We start from the raw sequence: 22,751 nt of genomic DNA on the forward strand, positions 1-22,751 counted from the left end.
CATGTCTGGGCAACCTCTGTCCTACTATTATTATTATTATTATTAAACTGCTTAATATTAAATTGCCCTTTTGAGTGTGTTGCCCCTTGTACCACTGTGGTAACGCTGCTTATCACTTCTAGCAAAGAGCTGTTCACACAGGGCAATATGTGCATGTGAGGCTGTATCAAGACAGTCCAGCCACGTAGCTGCAACTGCCAGAAGCCAAAGGCAAGGGAACTTGACCAAGAAAATGAAAAAAAACCAACAAAAAAACAAAAGCCTGAGTTCCCCGTACTCATAGCACCACTCCCAGGTCTGTAATCCTCACATGAGGTGTGAAGATGCCCTCATCCACACGCTGAAGTATGGCCAGACCTCTCCAGGAAATCCACCTGCAGTAAAGTGATGGTGGGGCCACAAAATCCTTATATTCTGGTGTTTGCCTATGCTGAACTGATCCTTTCTTTCAGAAAATTGCCTCTGGCCTGGTGCTGGGTTGAAAATGCTTAGTATGGATGGATATGAAGCAAATATGGACATAAGCAGGCACTTGAGAGGGAAAAATAGTAAAAATCGGGCTGGTGGTTTTCCTGAAAAGAAGCCCATCTAACATCACCCTACAGGGACTAAAGCCAACCCCATACCACAATGTTTGTGTTCGGCCTGGAGAAGATACGGTTCTGGTGAGATCTTCTGATGACCTCCCAGTCCCTAAAGCGGTACTTGTAAGAAAGACGAGGGCAAACATTTTAACAGGGCCATCAGCCAAATACATATTCGTAAGCGATCATACATATTCAAACTTTTTCTTAAATATCCCTTGCCCCACCCAAAGTCTGCAAGGCGACGACTCTTTGCCGTCCGCCGGTGGGGACAGTTTTGGCACTCGGTTGAAGCTGAGGTGTTCCCACGCCAAGGCCCCGGCGAGGCTCCCGCCATGCCCGGCTGCCCCGCGCGAGGGGCGCTCTCCCTCCCTCCCTCCACACGGCGAGCAGGGTGGCAACGATACAAATAGGAGGAGAGAGGATTAAAGGGAGAACAAGAAGGGATCTAAAACCAACCTACAACAACGTAAAAAAGAACTTTAAACCTTAATAAAACTTATTTTAACACACATTACATCCATTCCTCTTCTGCCAGAGCCAATCACCACACCACCCACCCCACCGCATAAGAGGGGCAGTTTAGCCACTACAGTCCCTGTAGTCCCCGTGAGGGAACTCACTTTATTTTTCCACTCTTTATTTTGCTCACTTTATTTTTAGCTATCAGTAAAACCCCGCCGGGCTCATCCCCTCACGCGGTGTGCCGGCACTGAGGCGATGCTGCCATAGCTCCCTCAGGGCTGTGCCGAGCGGGGGCGCTGCGGGGCCGGGGCCGGGGCCGGGACCGCTCCCTCCCTTCCCCTTCCCTTCCCTCCCCTCCCCTTCCCTTCCCTCCCCTTCCCTCCCCGCCGCTATGGCGGCCTTGCCCCGCCACCGCCGCTTTCTCGGCGGCTTCATCTGCGGGGCCGCGGCCGGGGCCGCTGCATCCTGCTGGGCTACGTGGCGGCTCCTCCGCAGCCAGAGCCAGCCGGAGCCGAGCCCCGGGGGAGCCCGGGCAGAGGGTAAGAGCCGCGGGTAGTGGGGACGCTGCGAGCGGCGGCCCGGCGATGCGGGAGCGGCCGGCTCAGCGCGGCCCCGTGTCCAGCAGCCCCGCTCTCCACAGCCTCTTCTGTCCCTAAACTCTCTCCTCCCCCTCAGAAAAGCCTTTTCCCTCCTTCTCCCATTCCCGGAATGCCCAAATACTGCCGGGAGATCGTGGGGGTCCCCTAGTACCTGGGCCGAGCTGAGGTGGGGCGGAGGTTATTTGGGGATGCTGGGCTGTAGCTTGTAATTGAAAGCGCTTCCCTTTGCACCTGCTCATGGCAGAGTGTTGGTGGCAGGGGAAGAATGTATATTTAGTTTTAAACACACATTTCGAGTCAGACCATAACTAAATTTCAGCTGTTGCTGCCCTGGACGAGCCGAGTCTCGTTTATCAAGTCTGGGGTCTGGTGGGATTCAGGTGTGGGCAGAGATGTTTGGGGCGCTTGAGAGAGTGAATGGTTTTCTCCGCAGCCTGAAGGCTTTAAAAGTACCGAATTGTTGGAAAGCGGAGGAAGAATGGCTCTATAAACACGAGTTGCTGGTGGACAGATGGCTGGAGAATGAACAAGACAGTAAGATGGGAGTAAATATTCCTCAATGAGAAGAAGTTATTGCTTGGGAAAAAAATGAAAATTCAGTGCAGCTTTCATTCATTCATTCATTCAGCAGACTATAAGTGTTCCCAGTGAGGGAAAGACTTGCTTGTGCCCAGCTTGTAAATCTCAGTTTGTGAGGAATTTGATTTTCAGCTCCAAAGGGTGGAATATGTGTGTTGATCTCCTGTGTCTGTAACTCCTTGTTGCCTGATTTGTCCCTAAACATCTGAGAGCTTTTCTTTGGTAGAAAGAAAATACCTGATAGCTTTTCTTCTGCTTTCTGTAGGCATTGGAGTAGATAGATGAGTTATTCCTAGAGCTGAGATCCTCATGTTAAAACATGATGAGAACCTCAGCCATTTTGGCAGATGAGAGTTTCACTGGATAACCATCTTAATATTTTTTAGGTCTTAATTGTGGCTGTAACCTTAAGTAATTCCGTAGATTTACACTCCCTGAGTTTTGTTTGGTTTTTTGGGTTTTTTTTTTTGGTTTTTTTTTCTCTTCAGTTTATGATCACATTTCATCTTTGGGTGGTTTTCTGTTTATTTTTTCCTTAGAACCAATAGAAGAGGCTCTGCTGGAAAGATATGGATTTCCTGAGGCTGGAACAGAGACCAGATGTTACACAAATCATGCACTGTCTTATGACCAGGCAAAACGGGTGCCTAGATGGGTGATTGAACACATTTCAAAACAAAAGATGCTGGGTAGGTAGGTGTTTATTTCCTTACATTTGTGATGCTCTGAATAGGCTTTGCTGCTTACACAAGGTGGACCCTGGAGCAGTCAGGGGGAAAAGTCCTATAGTGATCTCTGGGAGAGAAGCTCAACTTGCCTTTTCATAACATGAATGTAAAGAAGATGAAACAATGAAAATTATCTTTTCCTTACTTGATTTGGATCTGCAGAGTTGTTTGAGTGCATTAAAATGGCTTCTGCTTCCTTAGTGGAGTTAGTTCTGAGGTCCAGTTTATGGCAGTGGAGTCAATGCCAGTGGTAGCCAGAACTTTTAATACACAGATCTTGGAGATTTGCTCAAAATGGTGGGAAAATACCCATTTCTGAGGTAAAAACTGAGCAGAGGGTATCAACAATTATTCAGAGCTAGATATTACATTACCTCCTCACTGCAGCCATTATTTACTCTGATACAGTTCTCATACTCTGCTGTTCTTTATGCAAGACAGAGGCACAGTGATTTTTTGCTGTCAGTGATGAATGAAATATGAGTGGTATGCAGTCATTGTAAATTAAATTTATAGCATTAGTTCAGTTTTTATAAGGCAGATTATAAGTAACGGAGGTAACCATGTAATTGTAAAGTGTTTTATGGAAGCAATAGCCCTTCAAATATGTCTTAATCGCTGTCTTAAAATTACCATTCAAAATTAAAAGCAAGATCCTGAAAACATTATGACCATCCCCTAAGTAGCATCATTGATCCCACTTCTTTCTGAGAAGAAAACAGTAATTTCAGGGTTACTTTCAAGTGGGCCATAACAGCTGAATTGTTAAAATGTTTTCCAAATAATCAGTTACAAACCAACCTGCAAGCTGAAATTAATCATCTTGAGGCATTCAGTTCTGATTTATGTCTGTAACTACTGAAACTGAGATTTGAGGCAGACATGTCTTGTTTGGGGAAGACTGAAAAGTCAGGATGCAAAATCCCATATATTTTATTGGTAAATAAGAACTTAAATATTTAAAACACATGTCAGAAAGAAATAAGCGTTACCTGTAAATGAGATAAACAAAATTCAGATTAATGTACTGAATCCTTAAGCATGGGTCATCTGGCAAGATATGACAGAATTAGATATTTTTGTCTTGTGATTATGATGGTTTCATGATAATCTGACCATTTAGTGTGCTGTTCTTCAGGTGATGCAGATCGAAGGCATTGTAAATTCAGACCAGACCCTAACATCCCTCTGATGTTCAGTGCTGTTAATGAAGACTACCTTGGCAGTGGATGGTCACGAGGACACATGGCACCAGCAGGAGATAACAAATTTTCAACAGTAGGACTTTTTTCTCCCATCTTTTTAATTTGTGTTTCTCGGTTGGAAAGGGTCAAAAGAGCCTTAGAAGTAATGTGCAATGTTCCTTTTGCAGTCTGTTTTGAGGTGGAACATGATGTCATTATTGATGCACAGAGCTGGATTTGGAGTTACAAGGTCTGTTCCTGACTGAGCAGTGTAGAATGCTCTCACAGTCTGCTTCAGGCATCTAAATCAGGTGCACGCTCTGATGACGTACATTTCTTCATTAAATCACACCTACATCAGCTTGTTTGGCAGAGATGATGTCTTGAGCAGTGTGGTGTTAAGCAAGTCTTCTCAGCCTCTTGCATGTCACGTTGTCTACCTGTAAAATGAAGATGATAACCTTCACCAAGAAACCCCAGAAAGTCTTCAAAGCTCAGTTAAAGGGAGACAGGGACAATGATGTCATCGTGGCCAACAGCTGCTGAGATATTTAAGGCTAGATTGGGCTAAGCAAAGATGCTGTTAAGTACTGTTCTGTATTGGCAAGGGGATTGCCTGGATGATTTAAAGAGCTTTTTCTTTTCTTGCAGCATGTATGAGGTAAATTAGACCCTTTTGCCATGGTTCTTTCAGTCTATAAAATGTCTTCACCTGCCATTTATTCAAGCTGTAAGAGAAGCATGCCTTAATGCCTTGGCTGACTTACAAAGCAGCTTTGAATTTATTGGATCCTCTTGTGAAATGTGCCTAATGCAGCAATTTGTTAATTAAGAAGCAGTTTGAATTTGTATTTCTCTGGGCAGATAGTATTCAGTGGGGTGGAGTGACAGCACAGTGGCATGTGGTAAACGAAAGAATCAGTTTTATTTCTATTGGAAGTGCCTTTGTTATTATTTATTTGCGACATCTGGGGATTTTTTGCTGGTGAGCTCCTGGGACCTGGCTTGAAATGCAGTGAGGTGATACAGTCTTTCAAATATAGGATTATAAGAATTGAATTCACAGTCTAATTAGTGGAGGTAGTGTTTGCTCATTATCCTAAGGAGTTCTGTCAGTCCCATCACTTTGCAATAGTAGTATGTAAAAAATACTGGCAGCTACAGGATCTGTGAAAAATCTGGATTAAGGTCTTGGTGTTTTTTCTCTCTGTATTTCCCTTGCATATTGTCTAATGTTTTAGCACCAACCAGGTCCTTCACCTCTGGAGGTATGGGAGCTTCTGTTCTGAGATGTTTATGGCACTTCTACAAGATGAAATTAAGCAGATATATGGATGTTTGACCATTATGGTCTCATAAATCATTTCACTGCCTGTACGTTATGTATGTGTAAAATATTGATGAGTATATCTAATAAAACTTTTTCTTGTAAGGGAAAGAAAAAGTTAGCCATTAAGCAGTCAAATAAATGAAAAGCATGCTTGAAAGTGCCCTTCCCATTCAAACTGAAAAATGAGTAGTTGCTTTCAAAGACATTACCAAACTGACACTGGGTGATAGTAATTTCTGTGCCTCTAGAATTGGACATTCTTGTGCTGTTTATGACAGGAAAAAAACAGTAGATAACTTTGCATGGTTTCACCTCAACTGTGCACCTTTTAATCCAAAATAATTTTGTAGGTATTCTGATTTAGGTTTTATTTAATTTTCTGTGTTAACAGATGTTTAAACTAAACTAGAAATGGGATTCTGATCCACAAACTGCTAAAATGTGTCTTCAGCTCATGAATGTTTCAGTGAAATGTCATTATTTTCTTTCTCTATGCAGAGAGCTATGGCTGAAACGTTTTATCTGTCTAACATTGTGCCTCAGAATTATGAAAATAATGCTGGATTTTGGAACAGGTGAGAAATTACTTGTAAGGAAACTAAGTGGAAAATAGCAGGCAGCAGCATAAATCAAAAATACTTTACTTTCAATGGTTCTTCACATCCAGGTGTTTAAGAGCAGTTTATCTGTAGAGGTCATAGGAGCTTTCTCTGAAATGGAGGGCAGCTCAAGTCATCTCAGTGAAGGAGCAGTATAACAACTACTTTAGTTCTTTATTCAGTCAAACCATTGAGGACTTCTATTTAAAACAGACAAAATTATGTCTTCTGTCTGATGTGGGGTAAAAGTACCAGGCTTAACTGTCCTTAAGGAAGTTCTGGCAGAAGCAAGGAGAGGGTTTAGATCTTCCTCAAAGAAGCACTTGCAGTGTGAGAGTATTCCCAGGTCTGTGTGTGGATGTTGGTTCCCTTTGAATCGGAGAACTGAGCGCTCCCTACTGAGCTGTCACTACTTCAGGTCTGAGGTGTTCCTTCAGGTCCTGGCTCCCAAAGAGCAGTCAGGCAGGATCTCTGTCACTTGCAAGTGCTGACTGGATTGACTTTGAGGTGGAGTGGTTGTTAAATTTAAACTTGCTTCATGTAAGATTTTTATTCTTCCCTTCCTTTGAGCAGAGAATATAGTAAAAGTAGCATTCATCTGGTGCTTCTTGCATAGGACTTACAGAATGTGAAGGCTCAGAAACAGGAGGGGAAAATGATAGATTTCTCAAGGTTCACTCAAGGGAAGGTCAGCAAAATTATATACAGTGTTGTAATAAATGTCCATCAAAACTGCATCATCACTCATTTGCGCACTGCTTTCCTGTTTTACAAGAATGTGTGTAAAATCAGATGAGCCATTCAGTAAGGTTTTATAGACAAATAAAATGCCATAACATTTTAAGAGGGTTTTTTTCTTATTTTAATAACTCAAGTGTTTGAGCATAAATTTTCCTTATACCAAAACCAGGCATTTGTACCAATTGAAGGCAGGGAAATCCTCTCTGTTTCCCTTAAGCAGGATCCCTGCCTAATCAGGAAATCATAGGAAGTGTTTGAAAATTTCCTCTGGCACTATCAGCCCTGAAGTTTAAGCAATTATTACCACTTTTTCCCAACCCCAGCACCCTGTTCCCAGATTTTAAAGGCATGAAAAAGGCAGTGATGCCACTTTTTTTGTCAATCATTTCTTTAATAATAAATATTTTTAGGGATACCATATTTCTCATGTGTTAATCCTTTCCTAGATTCAATATTCTCTTCCTTTCTCTTGCTTTAATTCCTTGCTTCTTGACTTGTCATCTGAAGTGCAGGTAGACAATGCAGTTTAGTCAGTATAAGTGTCTGTTGTTTTCTAAAGTGGTGTTTGCCCTCCTGCTTTGTGTTTTTGCTGGTTTCCCAGTTCCAGCTCTGCTAGTAGCCTGACTTTGGTGAGTCAGTTTCATTTGCCAGCCAGATTAGAAAATTGGATCAACTCATGAGATGAGTTCTAGAACCAGCATGGAAGGTGGATTAAGGAGTGGTCAGCTGTGACAGACAAGGGGAACTGTAGGAAAAGGAAGGGCAGGACTATAATCATCCAGCAAGCTGTTAATAGCAAACTGCTGGACTGGCACCATGGTGTGCTCTAACTCCACCTTAGTATTCTTCATTCTCTTCCAACTGCTATTTAACTCTTTTCTGTCTTGTTTTGAGTGTGAGTTCATGTTCACTGCAAATCTCTGCCCCTCCTGCCACCAAAAGCAGTTTCCTCCCTAGCTGCATTTATTCCCATTTCTTCCAGGTGGTGTTTGTATTGCCCTGCCATGAGACAGCCTGAGGAGCTGGGCTGCTTGGAAGCAAAGCTGGTGGCTAGGAAAATAATTCACTTGTAGTCAATGCTTTGGTGTATCTTCATGAAGAAAGGGCTTATTCTTGCTCATTCTCATTTGTGTGGCTCCTTCTGTTAATACACCTCAGTACCCAACAAATTATTTTGGTGCTCAGTACCCAGCACCAAGAAAAATACTGGTTTTATTTAGGGATGTTGACAAATAAAGAATGCTCAAGTGGCCCAAAGGGGAGCTGTGACAAGAAAGAGAGAAGGTGATGAAACCTCCCCATTTCAAAGGCAGCCAGATTAGCTGTTTAGATAATCTGTTTGACACTACTCCATCCATTTGTGTGAAGGGCAGCTCTTACCTTTGTAGAGGACCAATGCTTACTCACTGTATGTGATTTCTGTAACAGTTGGAGTGTTAAATCAAAGATATGCTGTAATCATAGAATTACTTGGATTGGAAGGGACCTTAAATATCACCTAGTTCCAACCCCCCTGCCATGGACAGGGACACCTTCCCCTAGATCACATTGCTCAAAGCCCCATCCAACCTGGCCTTGTTAATCTTTTGTTTTCTGTAAAATAGGTGTGGTCCAGAAACCTTCTTATTTGAGAAATAATATATGCTGTAAACTGAATCAGTTTAAACAGCAAAAATATGGTAGCATTTCTGGAGTTACTGCTTTATTTTTGAACAGTTTTCTATCTATTAAAAAAAAACAAAAAAACCAGAGTTAGTGGAAATGGCACACAGAAACTTTCCTCAGTACTTTGGACTACAGGAAGAACTGTGTTTCAGGACTTTGATTCTTTGGGGAGAAACACACAAATCCAATAATATGATAAAACTTTTCAAAGTGAAAATGCTTCAAATTGCTGTTTAGAACAATTCTATTTTTCTAATCCCAAGTGACCACCAACAGTATATTTCTAGTGTCAAGTGTGGGAGTAAGTAGAGAACTCAGCTATTTAGACGTGCTAAAGCTGCAGAAACCATTTTCAGATGTGTGCAGTAACACATGTCTGTAAATAAATGAACCTTATTTACAGGGGACAAATGGGAAGCAGGACTTGGGCCTACATTTTACTTTCTTTGACTTTGACTTTACTTCTTTGAATCACTCAGATGAATGTGGAAAAATGCTCCCTGTCAGTAGTTCACCCTTCCAATAGCAGTGTGTCTCAAAGAATAAATCTTTCCAGCTGACTTTTCTCTATCTGACAAATATGTTCCAGAATGGAAATGTACTGTCGGGAATTGACTGAGAGATTTGAAGATGTTTGGGTTGTTTCTGGACCTCTTACCTTGCCTCAAACAAATGGTGATGGAAAGAAGAGTGTTACTTACCAGGTATGTATATATGTTGCTGGGATAATAATGCAGTAGTAATTATTTATTTAAAGTTGATATCATAATTTGATAAAACAAAAGTTGGGCATCTTAGTACAGGCAAAATATATAAAATGTGCAATACTTGTTGGGACAAGATTAGCAGAAATGTTACATCTTGCCCATACATGAAGAAGTATAATTTTAAAATAATTTGTTTATTTATAGAGATCTATTTCATATCCACAGTCAGCAGTAGAACTGTTCATCTAGTCAGAGTCAGTGGGGTTTGTTAATGCACAGACATCTATTCAATCAATTTCTTCATGTGCTTTAGAAACAGTGGAATGCAGAGGTAGTATGGGTCTCTCCAAGCTCTTCAGGATATTGGAGTGCCAGTGCTCTCCAAGTTTCACAAGCAGTTGTTTGCTGCTACACCACAGGCATCACTTGGGTGAGGCCTTGCAGCTGAGATTCTGAGCATGTCAGAGTCACTTGCAAGACTTCACCCTAGTGCAGTGTAATCACTGGTCAATGGTGCTGATACTCCCCTTCATTTAGCCCCCTGTTTTTATTACCTGCTTAAAATACTCTGAAGATTTATCGTGCACAGTCTGTAGAAACCATCACTGACAGACAGATGGGACAGGCTAAGAAGCTGAGAGGTGAATTTATTGTTGCTCTCCCAGAGTTATTCGTAGTAGGCTTGTGTTTAGACATCTGTAAGGTTTGAGAATAGTAAGTTACTCAAGAGAGTTGCCTTCTGCCCCCACTGCAATGAGATTTATTTCTATTTGCAGTTGCAGATGAAAGCTGGCATAATGCAAATAATAAATGCTGCATTTTGCACCTCTTGAAAAAACACTTTTCCTTGAAAATAAGTAGTTGAATCAACTGCAGCTTCAGCTTATGAGCAATTCATCTTCCAACTAGTTCTCTGAGGAGCAATGAATGAACTTGCCAAAACAACCTCCTATTTCAGAGGGATGTGAGAGACCCAAAAGGGAGAGATGTTCATCTTTCAACACTGGCTTGTTTTGCAGTGAGAGTTAGGCATTATTTCTCCTTTGTAAATACAAAGGTGATTTCCATTTGATTGTACTTGCAGCTCAGTCATGATAGAATGTGATTTTTCCCATTTGCTTTTACCATTTTACTTCTTGAGAAACTGTCCCTTATGTCCCCAGCCACACACGTCAAACCTTGACTGTCACAAAATCACAGCTTTGGATTTGGGTTTCTTATTTTTTGGGGGAGTTAGGCATATGAAAGGGCAGTAGTAATAAGTTACCTTCTTCATGTTGGGTAGCAGTTCCAAACTTCAGCTCTCACCACATCTTTGTGAGGGAGGTGCAGACTGTGCTCATTTTTCAAGTGGATGAATAAGCCATGCTTTAGGGATATGACCAATGCCAGATGATAGATTAGTGGCAAAGCCAACTTTAGGTTGGCTGTCATCCTATGCCACCCACAGGTGCTTGCTTCACCATTGCTCCTTCCACATTCCAGAGTTTCTTTTGTCTGCCAGTGCTGATGACTGCCAGATCCTTCCACAAAATGCTTGATTACCCAGTGCAATAGCAAACAAGCCATCCTGGGTTTACTGGGTGTGTTTTGTACTGCTGTAGAAAGATTGAGGCAGCACACAGAGTAGTCCAGTGCTTCTCAGTGACAGCATGAGATCTGTCCAAAAGCACATAGCTGGGAGCAGGAGGGAGATGTTTCCTCTCAACAATCTTCAACTGAGCATTTGGCTTCCTGTCACTCAGAATGGTAGAGAGTTCTCCAGGCTTGCACACGGCTTGCTGGGATTTGCTTCCTTGTAGCTGTCAAGATACTGCATTTATTTTTCATCCTTAAAAAATCTATTCATCTTGCATAGCAAAGAATTAAAAATCCTGAGCTGCCTTGAACATTTTATAAGTGGAAATCATTTCCAGGAAGAAGTTAAATCATCTATCAACTGCATCTATCAATGGATTCACTTTAATCTTGCTCATCTTTTTCTCGTTCTTCTCTAGAGAAAGTGTTTACTTAGAAGAGGAAGATTGCATTTTCTGAGAAATGACTGTCGTTCTCAGTCTTGGTTTTGAAATGTAAATTTTAGTATTCCACAGGTAAAAATCAGAGCAGATACTGCATCTTACTGGCTTTATTCAAAATAACTTGATACCTGGGTAGAGTGGTGAAATAATACTGGCACAAAATACCCATGCTATTGTGAATCTCATCTCATTCAATTCTTGTCTTTTGTCTTTATCATCTTTGGGCTTGATGACAACACAGGTCTTTTGGGAATGTTTTGCCAGTTTTGGTCTTACTATGAACTGAAGTTCAGTGTAGGACTGAAAATGATGAAGTGATGGTGTTCCTGTTCGTGTGTCACCACTTGTTCACATCCATAAATCCTTTTGCTCAGCTTCCTACAATGAGATTCATTATGTAAATTGGTTTTTATTTGAGTACAGATAATACTGTCTCCAGGTGGGAAAAGTAAAATAGTGGGTTTTGGGTTTGTTTATTTGTTTAAAATATTAAATTGTTAATTGGAGTCCTCTAAATAAATACAGGCAGAGACCGATGGGGTTCTTATATTTTGAAATTTCTTAATGCCTTAAGTTTTTGTGCTTTGCATTGCAGCTGTGCTTTGAGGAGAGAGACTTCAGAGTAGAGGGGAGTGTTGGGTTTGTTTGTTTTTCTTTTATCAAAACATACACTTAGAGGACAAAGCACAGCATGTCAAAGCACTGGAGAGAAGTTCAAACAAACACCTTGGATATAATTGCAGTCATTGCCATTGATTTTGGTAGTGTGGGATTCTGCCCCTGAAGGAAGAACACCAAGGGTTGTGAAGGGAAGGTATCTCTTAGCTGTCTTGCAGAGTGAAGTCTGCTAAGTTCACACAAATGACCAGACTGAAAGGGGTTTTAGTCCTCATTGTTTGGGCACGAGAAGCTGATGTGAGAAGATGTCCTTTCCTTCCACTGTGCTGTTCAAGGAGAAGTGCTGCAGTACACATGAGAGTGCTGAAACTCTCAACCTGTAATCTGCCCATGCCACTCTTAAGGATCAGCTGCTCTCTAATGTTTTTGTTCTCTCAGACTAGAGCTGTGAAAGGGAAAAAAAGAAAACACAGAAGTGCAACAGTGAATTTGTGTGGATTGATTTGTTTCAGATCCTCTTTTCAATCTTAGTTTCCTTGTTTTTGGCTAAAGGAGTGGTGAAATACGTATCATGGTGTTTTTCTCATCAGACATCCAGAAAGGTTATTTTTAGATCACTGTAGAGGAGAAACAGAGGCATGGCTTTGTTCCCAGTTCCTGCTTGGACTCTGGTACCATTTGCTCTTTAATTCCAGAAAGGGAATTAACCTTGAGCTCCTTAGCTGCCAGCATTGTTCTGTCTATTGGCTGAACTTGTGGTATCCTCAGATATGTTCTGTCATTTCATCTGTCTCCAGTGGAGATTTTTATTGCAAGGAGTAGATTGATGACCATGCTTGGTATCTGAAAAACGTATTTTGAGAATATATGTAGAATAGAATGCCAACAGGAAAAATCTGTTCTGTGTCATTGCAGAGGCAGATGCAGGTTTTTCATCTTTGTCCAGATCAAATCAAAATGACATTGTCTTGTTTCATACATTACTGCTCTTCAGTGACTGTCACTTTAGTGATTTTCCTCTGTCAGCAGATTTGGAGTTCGAAATAAAAATTTTGCAATAATTAACTACATCATGCTCAGTGCTCCAGCCTCCCCGTTCCCATGGCCATCCTAGTGAATGCTATTTCAAGAATTGGCTGTGGCTGGCAAATGAAAATACAGTTTAGATAGCGTTTTGTTTGTTGTTTGAAAAAGACATTCTAATGTACTTTTTACTGATAACATGAGGTTCATACTGGAGTCGTGTGTGCTATTTAATTTTCTAAATTGAATCACCAGGCTGGGCCAGAGAGGCACAATAACAGTTCCAGAAGGCACAGGTGTCATCTCTGTCTGTGGCAAATAACTGGGAAACAAATTGCACCTCTCAAATATAAGATGGTACTTTATGGTTTTACCCAGTTAACTTTCAGAACTAGTAGAGGTTTGTCTCTTACCAAGATACTGTAGGAGAAGGAATGCTTGTTAAAGGAGGAAATAAACCTGGGAACTATCCCTTATTTGTTGGCAGCTCCAAGTGTTTCCAAGGCTACAGAGATAACTACTGCATGTAGGTCCTTACAGATTCTCATAAACTTTATGCAAAGGATTCAATCTTAGATCAACTGGTGGAAGCCATCAGAGCTTTGTCAGCCCTGGATTTAGATGTGAGGTACAAATGAATGGAATAGACACTGGGTTAAGGTGAGAGGAGAAGAAACATCGAAGGTGCAGGAGAGATTAATCAGATCTGCTTTTATTTAGCACTGTACCCATTCTGAAGGTTATGCTTCATATGAGCAGATAACTTCATATGAGTTATAGGAAATAGGGTGTTAAGGACTGTGGTGGATTCATTTATAAGTTAATCTAAGTGGATTCTGTGCAAGCAGTAGTCTGTCATAATGTAAATACAATTTATTACAGATGTGATATATATACATTCCCTCTTTATTAAAGAAAAAAAAAAAGGGGTTAGGGCATCTGTATTTTAATGTCATAACTCTGTATTCAAAAGAGTAGCTGTTTTTTCTACCATCTCTTTTTTTTTTTTCCTTCCCTTTTTAGGATTGCCAAATGATTTGGCAATAGCAATCAGACCAACCATAACAAATTAAATTTTCCTGAAGTACATGCATTTGCATTTTGGAGTGCTTGGCTGTGCAGATTGATACTATGATTTTTGTCTGTAGTGTTTTGTGGTTTGTGTGTTGTTAGGTCTGCCTTCACACCCCTCAGTTCTTCTCAGTGCCATCTGATAGAGCTCTCTCAAATATTGGGGGAAAACACTCTGGGCAGAATCAGTGCTGCCTAACAAACCCAGAAGGAACTTGAGTGAAGGCAGTTAATGCTGTCACAATGATCAAGTAAATAAAGTGACACTGATAGTAAATGGAATGTTTTGTACTGCCAGAAAGTCTGTTTCTGTGCAGAATTCAGTATCAAATGATAATGAAGCTCTGGGTTGCCAAATGTGTCATCACATCAGCAGGAATGACGTTATATCTACAGTGGAAGATCTGATGGACATGGTCAGTATCATGCTTGGGGAACAGGAATGATTCCTTGAATTCTGTCCTCCAAGCAATGTGATGGAAGTGTTAATTTTGCTGCTGCCAGGTGGAGGGGGAAGGACTCTGTCACAGGGAGTTGGGTGTGCTTCTTTTCAGATAGTTCTGTTTGCATTTCTGGCTCAGTTCTAAACTCAGGTTAGAAATTCAGAGTGAAGAAACAGCTACTGGAGTGTCAAGGGAATTGCTGGACCTGACATTTTAAAGTATTTGATGGTGGTACCGTCTGATGAAAGGACTCTTCAGTGTGTGCTGGTGGTTAAGGCATGATTGAGTGTGATTTCTGTTTGCCAGGTTCTGAGAGAAACACAGATAATTGACAATCCAGAGTTGCCTCTCACTGAAGAAGGGCTTGTTAGTCCCTTCTGCTGAATCTGTGCATGGTGGATTTTCAGTTTCTAGTCACTAGGTGGCAAAATACCACTTTTGGATTCATGAGTCCTTTCTTTTAAAAATGAGCTGTACCCTTGCAGAGGAAGATAATTTTTTTACAATCTGGGAAGCTGTAACAAGTCCGGTGTAAAATGAAAATTTGATAACATTGGTTTGTGTTTAAAATTTCCAGTAATAATAACTCTCTGTTTTCTTCTCATATAATCTCAGCTGTTCTGCCATTATATTTCTTATATGCCTTTTCACTTGTTCATGGAGCTTTCTATCTCATAAACTCCAAACTAACATTTTTAGGGACTGCCTTGCATTTATCTGATTACCACCATGAAGGTGGCATTAATTCATGCCAGATGCTTAAACTTAATCTAGATGCCATTAGCAAATGTCTTCATTATTTATTTTGATACTTAAGGACTCCACAGGTGTTATCAAATTTGCTTCATCTGTTTTTAAAACCTGCAGTCAAGAACAGGATTTGGCCAAAATTGGGAAGAGAGCCAAGCTTAAGGCAAGTCCTCATCCAGTGACTTGGCTGTGAGACTGAATTTATCAAAGCTCTCTGAATTCTCTCTGGTTTAAGAAATGTTCTGCCCTTATCTCTCCCTGTGAGTTTTTTAGGTTTTTTACAACTGCTTACCAACACGTTTGTTGTTTTAGTGATAGGTAAACATCTCTGAATGTCAGCAATTGCACACATTTTAATGGTCTGCCCTCATGACAGCTGTCCATGTTTTAATTGGGCTTTGAGAAGAGTAGCAAATTCACACACACTTGTAGAATGTCTGTAATGATAGAAAAATAAAAACACTGCTCTGAAAATTACATTATGATAATGGTACATTATTAGGTGATACTAGTTCAGTCAAAGAAACAAAAATGAAAGGAATAAGCTGCAAAAATTTAGGACAATTCACATTCTTACATTGAATTGATATAGACAGCAAAGCATCTGAAATTTCACATTGGTTTCCCAAATGATGATGGGAAAGAAATATATTTAATGCTATAAAAAGAAAGCTTTTAGCTTGAGTGCCTTTTTTTTCACATTATGAGCCTGTTGAAAATTCGGAAGATTAAGCAAAATTTTGTAGCAATTACAAAATGGGAATTTTCAAAAGATTGCACAAAAATTTGCCTTGTGGGCTGTTACCAACATGGTGTGAAAGCATGTGGGGCAGCAGTGATTTCAAAAGGCCATTGCTATGTTTTCTTGCTTGTATTGGAGCACAGAATTCCTTTTAGAATCACAGATACTCTTAAAAAACTGCTGCTCTTCTCCAGCTGGGACAGAGCCTGTTTCAGACCTTGATTTCTGAAAGATCATCTGCTGCCTGTGGATAGACAGGCACAAATCAAAGTCAACATCTGTGCGTGGATAATCTTGAGCCATTTTCCATCCTGTTACAATAGGAGCATATGCTCTCTGCCAGGCAAAGCAGTGAGATAAATGGGATGGTGCAGATCTGGATAGTGATTGAAGTTTGGGAGGAAAATCCTCTAGGTGGCAATAGGAAATGGAATTGTGGAGTTTGTTTTTCCTGCCTCTTTCTTCTATTCCAAACTTCACTTTTGCAGGGTCACACTTTTTTTCTCTGGCAGTTGAGCTGGTGGGGGGAAACTCCATGGAAACATTTCTCTGCAGCTTCTCTGTTTACTCCCATAAAACAGAAAAGTGTGGAATATTACTGGGAGCAATGGTGGAAATACTTGGCTGTGCTCCAGAACTGCATTTCCTTTTTTAACAGAAATCATTGGGTCACACTACAGAAATTACTGGTGATACATCCTGTGCATGGTGCACATAAAGTGTTAAACTGCAGAAAAAGACATTTACTCTTAGTTATGCATATTTACTCTTGTCAGAGAAATCAGGCACTGACCTTTGGTGTTCTTCTCAACAGAATTAGCTGGGCATAGGATTTTTATACCCTGTTTTGAGTAAGGAAGGGACACCTGTGGACTCTGGCAGTTTGGCAGGCTGAAGAGGGTTTTATCTGCTTTAACAATGTTAGCACTCAGTGAAGTCATTGCAGTAGTAGTTTGCTGCTGTTCAGAGAAATTGGTAGGAAGCCTATGCACTGCTTAAATTTTAGAGAAATTCTCAAAAGAGAGTTCACATGGAACTGCAATGGTGCATAAATTACATATGACCATTACATACATGGAGTTGAATATAAATCTACATTTCTCAAAAGGCCAGCCCTTCCTTCATTTTGAACTAATCCTCTCTGTTTCATCTCTTCTCTCTTCCTAGGTGCCCATACTATGCATAAAAATGCATTATTTTGCATAGAATATATATATTTGCATAATATTACATAAGCACCGGGTCTGTTTTCCCTTAACACCCACTTGAGGCATTCAACATTTCCATCTCATACCTAACTGTTCTGTGTGCAGCTCTATTCATTCCCCAGCCTCTCTATCCACCCACTCAGCCCTCAGCCTCAATCCCCAGTTCCCTCAGCTCGCTCCACACGCGTTCACCTGTTTGTTTTACATATTCCATGTACCTCCCTAATTGGAGATCCTTGTGCAGCTCCATCTGTGTGCTCGCCCTTCCTCTGGTCTTTTATGCACCAGAGTGAGGATGCTGGGATGTGGATGCGTGTGGGAGGTGTGGAGAAGGAGGGAGCTGAGCTAAGGAGGGCCTGGTACAGATCCATGGATTTGTAGTGGGAAAAGTATGCAAAGAGGCCTGGAAAAGGCCATACTGCATGGAAATGCTGCAGGTCAGGAGGTTGCTGGCCCAGGAGAATGCTGAGGACTGGGGTTTAGCCCCACTACTGCCTTCTCTCAGGAGGCTACAGCCTCTTCTTCCTCCCTGCTGTAGGAATGAGCAGAAGGTGGGATTGCAGTGCAGGCTCTGCAAGCTCACTGCTCCTGGGGAGAAGGGGAGCCCCAGCCTCCTGCCTTTGGCTGTGTCATCACTGGGTGCCCTTGGGTGAACCCAGTGGAACCCCTATGGAAATATCAACTCCTTATTTCCCCTTCAGGGATTTTCTTGGCTGTCTCCATCTCACCCCCAGTATTTTGCAGGTACTCCCCAGCTCAAGTGCTATTGATCTCAACTAGGTTAAAACTCCCAGCAGTATTCATTTTGTAATTCAGTGTTAACTCACCAGATACAACAGTGTGCTGCTGCATTGGTTTTAGTGCATTTTAGCATTACCTGTGTATCAGTCAGTTTTGATTATTTATGGTGTTGGTCCTGGGGAGCTGTAGCTCTGGTTTCACATACATAGAATGCTAAATGCAAAGTGCTTTGACACTCAGGAGCTCTCATTTCCCTATCAGCTCATCTGTCATCATTGAAAGGGAAAGGTGACTTGGCATAAGGCATTTATTCCTTAAGCAGTTTCAGTGGCTGGTTGATGTCTAGGCAGAGTATTACTTGGGAGAAGGTTGGTGGCATAAGCACGACAATTTTTATAAGAAAACAACCACCAAATAATCCAACCCACCCTCAAAAAACCAAAACCCAACCCAACCAACCAAAAAAAACAGAACAAGAACAAACTTACCAAAAAACACAAAAAACCCCACCTTCCAAAAAACCCCAAGCAATGAAAAAACTTTAAACTACAGCAAAACTATTCAATAGCCTAGCTTAGGGCAAGGGAAGGAACACAGCAGATAAATCTAAGAGCATGTGTTTTCCAGAAACAGGAGTAATGTTACTACTGCTGCTACCTTATTGCACAAAAAATGGAAAGAAATTATCAGTTTTCCCTTTCTCCTGAAGGTACTTTCTTTGGTTTTGGTCTAACCAGTAAGACTTTAGGACCAGTCATTTAAAAAAACTGGTAACAGAGGTAGAGGACACAAATCACGGAAAGAATTTGTAACTGAAATTTAATTAACTATTAGAATAGACCAACATGAACTTGGTTTGGTAGCCACAGGCAAAATTTAATTTTAAAAATGAATTTTCATTTGCAAAAGGGCTGAATACTCAGAGAAAAGTGTACATAGGAAGTGTTTATTATGTGATTGAGTTGTACTCAATATATGAGTGGACAAGTTATGTTTTTGTCAGTGTTGGCACTGGATTAGTTTGTAAAATACTTACAATTAATGTGATAAATACCTGCTTTCCCTGAAATGGTATTTTAAGTCTATCTAACAAAAGCTGTCAAAAAAATGAAAACAATCATTCTTTGCTTTTGCAGGTATTGCAAATCCTGGAAACAGCACCAAATTACTGGATTTTACATAAAGAATGAAATGCCTTTGTAGTTTTTGTAAGGGATCTGCATCTTTTTCTTCTGTTGCAATTAGAATAAAAGCATGGATTTGAGAAGGGTACTTACAGAAGTGTTATGCAAAACTCAGATTTTCCATGTGTGAGCCTGTTAGAGTCTCTTAAGATGACAGATTCAGTTCAGCAATAGCAAAGAAACAGAAAAGCCTAATTTAATGCATGCATGAGCATAATTTTTTAAGTCCTGGAAAGATTACATTTGCCATCAATGGGTGTATTCCCCTGGAGTTATCCCTGGCACAGGATGAGGTGTCTGCTATGTGCATGTGAGTGTGAGACTTCAACAATCCTGATCCTCCACTCTTGGGGCTCCCCTTAAATCCCTGGATCCTGGTCTGTGGGACACAGGAGGAAACCCAACATGTATGAGCATTGAAGTTGGATTGTAGGGAATTTATGGAAGAACTAGGTGCATTTTCTTTGGATAGGCTTCTCTTCCAAGAAGATACTGAGTTACTGAATGTACTGTATATCTAGATTTCCTCAAAAAATGCTTACTTAGGTAAAGTAGCTTTTAAATGCTACCTGGATGTGGGTAATAGAGAAAAAAATAAGTGACAGATGGTAACTTTGAGTTGATTTGAAATGTATTTTAAAACCTCCACGATTTGGAATTGTCATGTCAGAACTTTTATTGTATGTTATAATATTAAGTTACTGTAGTTACAAAAAGGAGAGAGGCTCCAGAGAGAGGGAACATGAAGATGTGGTGGTGGTTTAGTGGTGGACTTGGCAGTGCTGGATTAATGATTGCACTTGATAATTTTAAAGGTCTTTTCCAACCAAAACAATTCCATGATTTTGTATCTGTAACAGTCTTTTCCTTTTGGCAGGTAATTGGAAAGGATGATGTGGCTGTACCATCCCACCTGTACAAGGTGATCCTCGCCAGGCGGAGCAGAATGTCCTCAGAGCCCCTGGTCCTGGGAGCTTTCGTGGTGCCAAACCATCCCATAGGCTTCAGCCACCAGCTCACTGACTTCCAAGTCAGTGTTGAAGAACTGGAAAGAATGTCAGGTTTAGTTTTCTTCCCCCAGGTGGACAAGACCAAAGATGTTAAAAATATCTGTGAGGTGGATACCTGCAAACTGATGGGCTTCAAGGAATTCACGCTGTACATCACTGCCCGCAAAGTGCAGAGCGCCCGGACGCTGCGCCGGCTGGAGAAAGCCATGGCAGAGTTACAGGAGGCAGGAATTGAGCCTGATGAGTATCTCCTAAAGCTTTACAAGAAGAAGGAGGAAGAACTGCTGCAGGAAAAGCCAGTAGCAGCTAGAGAGGGGAGAGCTGGCTGAGTATTCAGGAAGTTGTTTGGGTTTTTGGAAAGGGGAACTGAAGGCAAACACGAAGACAAGGGCACATTGACTCATCCTTTTTTGAGTTGTGAAAACAATAAAGAAATATTTGGAAGCTAATTGGTTTGGAATAATGCTCATTCTTGTGCAACATGATGCAAACATGTGGTTGGCTGCACTACTTACACTTCCCATGTCTAAGTGATCAATTTCTGGCCTGAGTAGATCACTGGGCCTCCAGGAAAGGCTTTGTGCTATTTTCCACCTGGGATGTCAGACTTGGGGTTTATGTGGAATCCCTTCTAGGAATAGCACAAAAAGAGACAGTAGACACCTTGGGAATACAAGTGGAACATGTTTACGTGGAATTCCACCCCCAAATGTCTCTCACTGCAGTGCTGTAGAAGCAATTGTACTTTCTGTAATATTTTGAAAATTAAATTAAGAATTATTTCATTTAACACTCTTTTATTAGAGACGTGTAAGACATAATATGGTCCTCCCTTAGTTGTATTAACCAAAACCTCACCTGATCTTGTATGATTTGGATACTTCAGCATGTCAGGAGCTCACAGTTGTTATCATTTGTGACAAACTTATTCCACCATGTATAATTCTGCAATTTTTGGTAAGAAAACCCCAATAAAACTAAAGTTTAATCAAGTGCCTATCAGTGTAGTTTGAGTTTTCACAAATTAAAGTAAGATTAATATTTAATTTTCACCACTAAGTTCAGATAAACATGTTTTCTTGCATATTGTTTGATTTCAGAGGTGAACACTAGTTGTTGTCACTCACTGGCTTTTTTCTGCCTTTGGACTATAAACTCTGCAACAAAACTTGTTTATTGACTGAAAATGCATTTCCAGTTCTTTTTAGCAGCAACTGATGTTTATCAGTTTTACATCTACTTGGAAGATTAAATGAATTTTTTTTCATTAGTTTCGTACTTTTATTTGTGCAACTTATTGTGACTTGTATCCTCTGACATCTTCCATCTGGAAAGAAAGAGTAAAATCTGGAAATATTTAGCATTTTTTTGTTGGTGAGACTTGATAGACATTTAGAGTTTGTGCTATAAAAACACCTTTGTTAGTTTTCATATGAAAGAAGGGTCATGTAGTGCTTGGCTGAATGGGGATGTTTTCATAAAGGATGAATCAGGAGCATTATTTGGATGCTGTGAATCATCAGCTGGGGCTTCTAAGAGCTCTGTAGTTTCCTTCTCTGCTCAGTTGCAGTACCCCAAAGCAGATCACTTCATAAAGCAAGCCGTGGTTCCCGTGACACTTCTGTGTTTGCCAAGAACATGTACTCAAAATCCAGACATTTAAATCCAGAGAAATGTCACTAGCTAAGGACATCATAAAAACCTACTGCTCACATGAATCAGAGACAAATTGGGTGAGATCCTGACAAAATGTTTGCTCATTTTGATTTTAGCCCAGAATTGTGGTTGAAAATCCTATCAGATGTAACAAAAGCAGTAAATTGCAAATCAAGAAGCCACATTTCCTTTTGCAGAATATGGAAGGTGTCAGGGGAGTGGAGCGGGGTTGTCTGGAGTAACAAAATGCCAAATTCTTCATGTGCCTCTTGGTGGTCCAGTGAGTGTTTCACTGGAGTCCAAGCAGCCTTTGGGCACTGCCATGCTCTCACCCTTTGAAACCTCCTCAATTGCCCTTTGCATTCTCTTTTTCCTCATTCTTTGAATTATTTATGGTTTTTAATTCAGCCTTCCACCTTCCTCTTCATCCTTTCAGCTGGGGGGTTGCAGATCTCCCCTGCGGTGCTGACACCCCCAGGGATGGCTGAAACAGACATTTGTGTCCATCCATAGCAAAAACCTGCCTTGGGACAGTGCCAGGGGTGTGTGAGCAGCTCCAGGAGTGTGGGAGGAGTTCCAGGTGTGCGTGAGGAGCTCCAGGTGTGTGTGGAGGAGCTCCAGGTGTGTGTGAGGAGCTCCAGGTATGTGTCAGGAGCTCCAGGAGTGTGTGGGGAGTTCCAGGTGTGCATGAGGAGCTCCAGGGGTTGTGAGGATCTCCAAGTGTGTGTGAGGAGCTCCAGGTGTATGTGGAGGAGCTCCAGGTGAGTATGAGGAGCTCCAGGTGCCATCCCTTGCTGCTGACAGCTCACCACTGTGACAGCAGCAGAAGCACCAAGCGCACTCCTGCAGAGTCCTGCTGTGGAGACAGCTGCTCCCTCAGAGGACCTCTTCAGGCCTTACATGCCCCTTTGGATTCCTGTGAGCCCCAATTACCATAATTTCCATGCTTTGTGGCTTACAGCATGGCCTGAGCTCCCTGGATCATTTTCAGCCCCGTTTGAGCGTGGTTGGTGTTCCTCAGCTCCCCTCAGAGGGCGGCAGCAGGTGCTGAACCGTGAAACCACTTCCAGAGCTGCTCTGTGCCAAAGAGAACATTCACCTGC

The 22,751-nt window shown here is 41.3% G+C and overlaps 1 protein-coding gene across 3 annotated transcripts; it reads left to right on the forward strand.

Moving 5' to 3' along the window:
* Positions 1 to 1,413: 1,413 nt before the first annotated feature.
* On the forward strand, positions 1,414 to 20,441 carry EXOG (exo/endonuclease G). 3 transcript variants are annotated; one of them, XM_086866185.1, is made up of 8 exons: positions 1,414 to 1,588; positions 2,767 to 2,916; positions 4,094 to 4,233; positions 4,328 to 4,393; positions 5,381 to 5,407; positions 5,968 to 6,044; positions 9,064 to 9,178; positions 19,860 to 20,441. In XM_086866185.1, exons 1-8 carry the CDS (start codon positions 1,441 to 1,443, stop codon positions 20,319 to 20,321), a joined length of 1,185 nt encoding a protein of 394 aa, XP_086722311.1. In that variant the 5' UTR covers positions 1,414 to 1,440; the 3' UTR covers positions 20,322 to 20,441. The 3 variants fall into 3 exon arrangements, with proteins under 3 accessions (XP_086722311.1, XP_086722303.1, XP_023777737.2); XM_086866177.1 differs by lacking the exons at positions 4,328 to 4,393; positions 5,381 to 5,407; XM_023921969.2 differs by lacking the exons at positions 1,414 to 1,588; positions 4,328 to 4,393; positions 5,381 to 5,407 and adding an exon at positions 1,888 to 2,182.
* Positions 20,442 to 22,751: the final 2,310 nt, after the last annotated feature.

Source organism: Cyanistes caeruleus, chromosome 1 (assembly GCF_971803275.1).
Source record: "Cyanistes caeruleus chromosome 1, bCyaCae1.hap1.1, whole genome shotgun sequence".
In the NCBI taxonomy this organism is placed as follows: domain Eukaryota; kingdom Metazoa; phylum Chordata; class Aves; order Passeriformes; family Paridae; genus Cyanistes; species Cyanistes caeruleus.

Excerpts from the sequence above, each read along its gene's own strand:
- EXOG (XM_086866185.1), top strand. The coding sequence starts at position 1,441 with ATGGCGGCCTTGCCCCGCCACCGCCGCTTTCTCGGCGGCTTCATCTGC. Across the intron at positions 1,589-2,766 it reads CGGGGGAGCCCGGGCAGAGG|AACCAATAGAAGAGGCTCTG; the intron begins GTAAGAGCCGCG and ends TTTTTTCCTTAG. Across the intron at positions 5,408-5,967 it reads CAGGTCCTTCACCTCTGGAG|AGAGCTATGGCTGAAACGTT; the intron begins GTATGGGAGCTT and ends TTCTCTATGCAG.